A 9507-nucleotide genomic window follows, 5' to 3' on the forward strand; every position below is an offset into this window, starting at 1 on the left:
GATATACAGGTATCGGAGCGCTTAACTTCGCTCGTTCTTCCGCGAGTTTTCTTATCAGATGCCCAGTCACATCGTGCAAATCCATCGTGATGCCATCTCGATAAGGGCTTATTCGTAGAAAATAACTACATGGCGGAGTATCCAATTATACACGCACTGTGTCGTGGCTTCTCTTTGGTCGGTCGGCTCGGTATCGCTCGGTGCGTGTCGCCGCAAGGAATCGCCGTGTCGATAGCTCGAAACGCAATTCGTTTTCATTAACCACTCAGCAAAAAGTTTACGATGGCGAGGCAGCACGAGAGAAAGGTAATGATTTATCGTGTATCCCCCATCGATACAGCGACCGACGCAGTTTGAAAGAAACGCGATATTGTGCCACTGACGTTGATCCAATAGAGTTCGTTGAATCGGTTTGATTGATTTAAAGTTGTTTGAAGCGAGTACGGACATTTTTCAACGAACAATTTCGACAATACGCGTGGCGCGAGCACAATTTGTTGAACAATTTACGTCCGAAATAAAAGTGATTTGTCGAAAGAAAGTGTTATTTTAATTCCGAGAGAACCGCAAATGCGACGAGCGATCACGACGCTAGTACCGAATTTTGATAATTCCGCGACGCTGCGATGGGAGAGAATCTTCGCAACGGAATTTAACGAAACGACAACTGCGTCGCATCCTCGTGCCTACCTAAGTCGGTGCGACGGTAATGAATCGGAGTGACTTAATTAAAGGATGTTTTCACGGGGAAAAAAAAAGAGAACGTCCCGACGAATCGAGAAACTCGAGCGTGCTGCCCGTTTAAATTAAGGACGGAAAAGGAAAAAGGAAAAGAAATAAGAGAGGAAGTAAGAGCGAATACTTCGAGATAATGGAAAGGTTGCGTCTCTCTGCAGATATATTTTACAGCATAGCGACGTATTTTGGAAATATTTCTGAGAATATTACTCGCAGTAGATACTTCACCTAATTTATGTAATTACATTTTTACCCTCTTCAGAGTGAAAATAATCTTAAAAAGATATTAAAAGGATGGAAAAAAATGCGGGGTTATATCGTTAAAGCATACTGTTCGTGCACATATATCAATCATATATGGCAAATGTATTTATCACGCTCGTGTAGAAGGTAGTACACAGAAGATAGTACCTAGCTTTCTTGCCCGATATTATCGCGCGTATCTCTGACAAGGTAAAGCCATCTTGAAAGCGGAAACACCATTATGACTAATGTACTTACCTTTTGACTTCTCGTGTTCTCGTTCTGTATATCGGGTTGTGGTGTGTGGCAAAAAAATCTACAAGCCGGACCAGAAATCAAAGCGTTGAATATTTATTGAAAACGAATCGCTATGTACAAACGTATTAAATACAGATGCGTGACATTTATACAGGATCGCAAGGGAGGAAGGAGACAGCCGGGGAAGGGTACGTCTGATCGCGTACAGTAGTCAATATGTCCGCCGATAACAATAGATAACTGGCTTTATACTAGTGACCCGCCGTGCGCAGTTTGCTTATTTACAACCCATTTCGCCGTTTATATTTGCACGCAGAGATTGGCGTGTGCCGTTTCGCCGTGCATGTCTAGCAGCTTGGAACGACGATATTTATTTGTCTAAAGGCTGTCGTGGGCGTGCGCGCGCGCGCGCAAGAGAGAGAGAGAGAGAGAGAGAGAGAGAGAGAGAGGGAGAGGAAGAGAGGGAGAGACAGAGTGAACGCACGGTTTTTACTTAAATTACTACAGACAACAATAATATGATAGACGAATGCGAACTGGAGATATATGTCGGGTTCTCTACACGAAATCAATAAAAGCATCTCTTTATATATATCGCAATGTTTATATCGTCTCAAATAACTTGAGATTTTGAGAAATCAGAAGCCAGCTCACGCTTACGCGAATATTTTGAAAATAAAATCGTAGAAACTTGTGAAACATTAAATTCACAAATTATCGATTACTTTTCTATATTATTAAATTTTACGCGATACACAGATGTAATACAGATTTTCTTTTGTTATACAGAATATTTTTAACAAAGAATCAATTATCAAATGTTCTCATACATATTTCACTCACGCGAGTATGTCAGTGTGGCTACCTGGAAATCAAAGAATTCCCAAATTGGCATGCGATGCATCCGAACAACAGCGATGTTATACGCGAAATGCAGGAATTTAATTCGATTTGTGTTCCGAACACTGCTGTTCCATCTCGTTCGATTCTATCGTATGTATTTTAAGCAAAAGATCGTGTCTCTCTCTCCGGCCGATACCTCCTCGATCGCATTGAGAAACGAGCGCGAAGAATGAATAGTGAGGGATGAGGCGAACGAGTGGGGAAAAGGGTGGGGAAAAAAGCGATGGCCGTGTGTTTCGTAACGAAGGCAGCAGATATTAAATTCCATCGGCAAACGCGGAATCCGCGTGTACTCGGGGAGCGTCCGAGTTTCGACTTTTGTTTGCGTCTAACGGCGAGAGGCGAGTGCGCGATCGGGCCGCTGCCATTGGCTGCGTACGCATGAAAAATAGAGCTCGTTTGAGCTGGTAAAAGAGAGAATGCGTTGTTCAACGAAAATCAGACTCCAGAGCGAACGGTGGATACGCTCGAGCGATGCCCGAATAAATTGTGTAAATCTTTTTCGTTCGCCGCGGAGAAATGGTAAAGTTCTTTTCTCATTGAATCGTATTTTGTACCACTGCCGAAGCGCATTTTGCGATATTGTCTTCCTCGACATATATTGGTCGATGGCATTGAATTGTGTTATACGTATTAGGCGATTAAGCGACGTCGGGCAGTTTTCGAGACGGTATATAAAATCTCATTGTATAAATTTTGCAAATGTTCTTTCTCTCACTTTACTACAAGTCCTGCTTATCTTCGTTTATTATTTAACGTATCTTAATAATTACGCTGTATATCAAGTTTATGTAATATCACTGTGCGTGATTTAAGGAGGCTTCTGCAGTGGATGGAATTTCTCAATTCTGCGGCCTGATCCACTTTCGATCACTTCGCCGATGCACTCGTTGGAAGAAACGTATAATGGCGAGATCCCAGAGTCGATGCATTTACAACAGTTAAGGTTTTTTCATTATTAAAAAATGTACAAAGTGTTCTTTTCCGTCTGTTTAATAGATTATCGCTATGTTGAGAATAAATAGTCGGCGGAGTCGATTAGATTACGTAATAATCTATAATAATTTTCACACTTACGGTTTTTTCTCTGAACGTCAAGGAGAACGCTTCCTACAGAAAGAACTGTCGTTGTAAGTTGATTTATTAAAATCAATCATCTTTTGAAGTCAATAGAGACGACGATATGTATGCGATATGTTGAATTTTCAATGATAATTATGATAATTCTATCATCAGAAAGATATGTTTATTATTTAAAGCAAATTTTTTTTATATAAAATAATTTACTACACTTTCGTTAAGTGTCAATAATATAATCCACGATGTTGAACCTTCTCGTTGAGTAAATTAAAAGGACTGATACAAGTATACGCGAAAGTTTCTAATTTTACATTTCTTTTTGTAGGAAGAAGTACAATAATGTAGTTTGAGTCACACACGTTCGATCGTGCAGGAAGCTGTAGTCTAAAATTATCACCACATAATATATTCTCTTAAGTGATTATATGTATATACATCGGCCCTGTAAAAGATACATCCGTGAATCCTGCAGGATCGAACACATTCGGATTTTCTGGCGATCGTATCAATTACATACATTTGAAAGATTGAACATGGGTATATAAAGAATTGAGATATTTTATAAAGTATTGATCGCTGAACCTCGAATCGAAAGGTCGCGATTGATATCACTCGATATATTCGTTTCGCTAACGCAGTGGCAGTAGTCCTTAAGATATTCTTAACCTTTATATATTAATTCATCAACGTCACGTCAATAATTAGACTTCGCATTTTCACAATTAATCAAGCGACAATCAAGCGAAATCGTGCAAAACATCCTTGATCCGTCGTTTATTTGTCGTTGTCAATTTACAGAACCTTGAATCTTGATCCAACTAATGAATTTTTAATTAGCGATCTGGATAATGTTTAAATAATGAAAACGAAAATATAAGAGAAACAGATAAAATCATTAATAGAAAATATGAAAATACAAAGATTAACGATATAAAGATTAAAAAATTAAAAAGGACATTTATTAATGGACTCATTCCATATTAATCTGACAATGAGATATAGTCTTTTTAACTGATTTCGCTTCTGATATAAATCATAAAATAAATTCCACGAAGGACACGTTACAAAAAAGGAATGAGAATCTTTTTCCATAATTGCTTAATTGTACACATTCATCGCTTATATGTTCTACTTTTAATTATCTTACAGATCACGAGCATGAGTTTTCTTAGCCTGCGCGAGGCTAGGTACCTAGAACAACGTATCGGGATTTACGCGACGTACAAGTTTTTGGACGTCACGGAATATCTCTCGTCGCGTTTCGCACAACTATTGTTTTCCTTTCGCTATATACGTACAGAACCATTCTAACAAGTATATAAGTCTTTCAGTATTTCATACTAACGACAGCCATTTACCTGGAAATGTATTTTACTGTTGGGATATGTGTATCAGGTCGAGTAGGGGGACAAAAGAGTCCAAAGAATAAATGATGACCTCATAAATTTGATCGTCAAAAGAAAGCATGTATACATAATATATATAGTTAAGCGGATTATATCAAACGTTTATAGTCTATATAGATTGTTTGGAGAGCCGATCGAATTTTTATGCATATCAAATGCAGCAGAAACATTTACCGGGTAAATCGCCCATCTCTATTCCATACTATAAACTTAACATCAGGTCACATGTACTCCTGTTTTCCCCATCTAGAATCACGATATATCCGACATATTACGGTTCTTGCCGAATGTCGAGCAACGGGGCACGAGAGAAGTTTTGTGTATCGATAGAGCTAACAACCCTAAAACGATTATGCGATACGACCGCCAATAGAATGCCGCGGTCTTATAGAATGATCTAATAATTTACATTGTCGATTAATCCTTCAACATTCTTTACACACTTTATATGAATTTATACTGCAACCTCTAATGGTATTGTCAAACATTTATGCACTTTGGCTAAGCGCATCTTAAGCTTAAGAGTAGTTTAAGAGAACTTAACGCAAACTTAACGCGCGGCTTAAGAGTACTCTTCGCGAAAAATGCTTCCCGTACGACGCAATGATTAATTTTACAGAACTGTTCCTCTTAACCCATTTCATAAATTTTTTTGTGCATTGATAAGCTCCTTGAAGCGACGTTCGTATAATTCTTTCTGCGCGCCGCTGTGGCGAGAGTTCAATTAAAAAGTTAACGAGAGAAATCGTCGTCCGAGTGAATTGGAGGGAAGGATATTGGTCGTGCAATTAAACGGTTGGATGAACGATAATTAGCCTGTCTTTACATTTGTCTTCTCGATAGGTTGAAAAATAAAACGGAGCAAAGGCTATAAGTAGTTTTGTTCGCGGAAACACATTGATTAATATTGTGATCGATTCGGTCGTATACGCTCGTAGATTTTGCTTTCCTAAAAACAACAACGCGCTTAATTGTCTTAAAAATGGTATATGTATACGTGTATATATAGATCTATTCTTTTTTTGTGGGAAAACAAATTTCTTTTTCGTTATGAACACGTTATGAAACACGTTATGAAACCGACATATAAAAAAGGCCCGAGAACAAATAACGTAATCTCACGAAAAAGTCGGCGAGACTCCGATCTAAAGGTCCACTTTTTTTCATTTCAAGGATCGGAGTTCAGAAATGACTACGTTATCGTCGGTGGAAATGTTACGTAGAACGCGCGATTTTCGAGCCCGATCCACGTATATCCCCGAACGTGACACGAGTGCCGTTACGGCGGGAATATCATAAGCTTGTTTGCTGACAGTATCAATTTCGGAACAGCGTATGTGCGATTTATCGAACGTGCTCCCCTCATATTGCCAGCACTAGTGACGTTCCATTTCGTATCGAATGCCACGGATCAAAATCATAATCTATCGATTTCGATTGCACGGACGTGGATACTCGATGTCGTGGGTACTCGGTATCATTATCGCTCGGACTATCCGTCAATCCGTAACTTCTGTAGATTGATATAAGAATAATGAGCAAAGAAAGAAAAGAGAAACGAGAAAAGAAGTTGCACGAGAGAACAAGCCGGAAGATCGAGTAGCTTTCACGTTAATTAAGCGTGTAACATAATAATCACAAATTTCCAATGATATGTCAATCAAATGATCTATACAAAATTTAATATCTCGCAGATTAAAAAATAGTGTGCTTATAAAATTAATAATCTATCGCTATCGTCAAGCATTGCGCATTCTTAGATTATGCGTATCTCGGTGAGACAGATGTCAATCCATTTGCAGCGATAACGTTCTGCAGTTTTGATTCGCGCAAAGAAATCATTAAAAAAGTAAATTTTGTATAGATAATGTCTTTGTAGTTTCCACACGGACGCTACGGCGACGGTGATTTGTGCGGTTCATACCAGTTATCGATTAAATTCACAGCGCTATTCACAACGATGTATGTCAACGGCCAAAAAAATGTGATATTAATGTCGTGAACCGTGGAAAGTTTCTTGGCGCGATCAGCTCGTAGATTCCTAACATCTTCGTAAGTGCCATCGTACAATATAGTTATCATCGACACTGTGAACGCATCCGACCATGCCGCACAAACAATTCATGCTCGTTTATAGCCGATTTACGGATCGTCATCCTAAGTACTAACTTGGTCTGACTTGGTCTAACTTGGTCGATGAAGGGCAGTTCCACCAATTGCCGTTTAACTCGCCGATCATAGAAAGCCGGATGAGGTTCCAGCCTTCCAGTTCTCTATATCAGGTGTCGTTCGACTCGCCGGGCTTGTAACCGAGATTTTTTCGTTGCAGGAACAGATGGATCTCGCGAAAGTTTGGTCGGTCGACGTCGTTTCTCTGCCAACACTCGCGCATCAGATCGTAGATCTCTTTAGGACAGTTCTTTGGCAGCGGTAGTATCATCTGTGTAAAAATAAGCGCAATTCGATTCTAGCGTCATCAATTATATACATCGCGAACTGAACATTTTATGTATAATACATAGAAAATGTGTTGATATATTTTCGCGTCGTGCCAAAATAAAAAGCAGATTGTTCTCGCGATCTAATTTTAACAATAATCTCATTATTTAACGCGGTATTATCGAAATAAACGGGTACGAATATAATAAAAATAGTTCGCGCTCGTAATTAATCGCAATATTTGTTTTCGCAATTAATCGTTCGTAAATATTAATGGTCTACAAAACCGAGAGAGCGGAATAACAATTCTTACAGTGCGCATGTTAGTTTCAAGAACCCTCTCGACGTTGGGAAAATGAGCGCGCGACGGGCGCTCGAGTACAACGCAATATTTATTACATTATATGAATTACTAAGCAAGTAGTTCTGCCATTTTCATGGAAACTCTCGCGACCTACTTTTGTAATTACATGTTCGACATGTGCGCGTTTATTAAACCTGCTTTTTCAACGACGTTAATTGTCCTACGGTCCTAGTCTCGAAGAAACAGCATAGTCCACAGACTACTCTTGAAAGAAGTTACGCAGAAAAAAAAGTGGAAAAAAAGGTGCAGTAAGAACCTACGGAGTAAGGTAATCAGAAGTCTGAAAGACGAAATAAATAGCGGCGTTCAAAGCCCTGAAAGCTTCGCGAGGCACTCAACGCGAAATCAAGTAACTGAGTACCTACGCTCATTATATTAAGTACGTCGGACACAATGAGGGAAAGAAGTCGAAGAATTACTCCCGTGCACTTACCCTTCGTTCATCCTCTTGATAAAAGAAAGTCGCGTTCTCCACTATTCGATGATCCGGAAACTCCTCAAAGGGCTGCTCGCGCGCGAACGTCAGAATTTCCCACAGCGTGACGGCAAACGCCCAGACGTCGCCCTTGCACGTGTGCCTTCCCTGTATAATGTAAACACATTCCCAAAAAGTTTATGAAAGTTCGCTCGCTATGTTCGTTAGCTCCGACAGCTTTTATTCGCAGCTTAAGAATACTTGGAATTTGTTGAGCATTCTGATATAATTGGATAAGTTTATTTTCACGGTGCAATACACTTGAAATGTATTATATCAAGTTGAATTATTCAAGAATAATTTTTCTTACACATCGCACTTGTGTACGTTTGTGTAAAAGTTGCTTATTAAGAAAATATAACACCCAAGTATATTTTTTTTAATACACACATTTAGGTTAATACTCGTTTTCGGTAAGCCGCAAAAATAATTAAAAGCGCGACTTGCTCGACGCGGAAACCTAATGTTTGAGCGTGAAGGAGTAATTTATGGAAACTGTATGCGCCTTCGAGTTTCCCAAAGTTCAACCGGGTAACTCAGTTAAGCCCAAGCTTCGCGGAACGCCATAAAGCAGTTACACGATTTTACTCTTTTCCTCACATTGACGTGGTTGGATGTACCTTCCGCTCCCGTTGGCATGCGTATGACCCGTCAAGCAAAATAATTGTACGATAAAATATTAACGGCAAGTTATATAAAAGCTTTAGTAGCTACAAGTTTTAATTAATATCAGCGTTGCGATTTATACAACCATAACGTTTTCTGAGGAAGAGTATAGAAAATTAATATATTCTATATATTTCTATATATAAAAAAATGAATGTATGTATGTATGTTTGTCCGCTATGCAAATGTACAGTTTTCAAATTAGAACAACCAAATTTGGTATACTATCTCATAATACTCTAACTTAGACCGTAGATGTATTTTGAAAACCGCATCATTACCGATTTTTTGGGAAACCGGTTCCAAAATTTTTCTAATGTCTGTCTGTCTGTTTGATCGCGAACTACTCATTCATTAATGGACCGATTTTCTGGAAACCGGTACCAAAATTTGTTTAATTTTTTGGGGATGGTGTCGATAAAGAATAAATTAATATGAGAAAATAAAAAAGGGGCCCTCATACAAAATTGTCTAAAAAAGGTCTCTTAAAAAAAAAATTTGGGGGTAAATATTACTATTCAGGAAAAAAAATATCGTTTACTGTCTAATAAATTAGCCCGTAGAGGGTTTTGGGAAGGGATCGGAATGAGGGGAAAAGGTCTGCTGGGAAAGAATATTTATTAGCATCAGTTACGTTTAGAATTTGATGATTAATTTAATTTGTGATATTATTATTCTACTCTCACAGTTTTCAAATTAGAACAACCAGTATATTATCTCATGATACTCTAACTTAGACCATAGAGGGTTTTGGGAAAGGGTCTGAGCCCAAGGATAAAGGGCCCCCATACAAAATTGTCTAAAAAAGTCCCTTAATAAAAAAAAATTTATTTGAGGGGTAAATATTACTATTCGGGGAAAAGAAAGAAGAGCTTTTGAGCCCGCGGGCGAAAAAGTTAGTATTAATTATAAAAAGAACTATATATTTAATGTTG

At 38.6% G+C, this 9507-nt stretch overlaps 1 protein-coding gene across 1 annotated transcript in view; it reads right to left on the minus strand.

Moving 5' to 3' along the window:
• Positions 1–1316: 1316 nt before the first annotated feature.
• The window catches only part of LOC112455428 (discoidin domain-containing receptor 2-like), a 178970-nt gene continuing 170779 nt past the window's right edge, over positions 1317–9507 (minus strand). Inside the window, exons 16-17 of the mRNA XM_025017328.1 lie at positions 7865–8018; positions 1317–7068 (exon numbers count right to left, since the gene is read on the minus strand). Coding sequence (XP_024873096.1) covers positions 6907–7068; positions 7865–8018 — 316 coding nt within the window. The 3' untranslated portion in view covers positions 1317–6906. The remainder of the gene's footprint in view (positions 7069–7864; positions 8019–9507) is intronic.

Source organism: Temnothorax curvispinosus, unplaced genomic scaffold (assembly GCF_003070985.1).
Source record: "Temnothorax curvispinosus isolate PA1 unplaced genomic scaffold, ASM307098v1 QBEX01006086.1, whole genome shotgun sequence".
NCBI lineage: Eukaryota > Metazoa > Arthropoda > Insecta > Hymenoptera > Formicidae > Temnothorax > Temnothorax curvispinosus.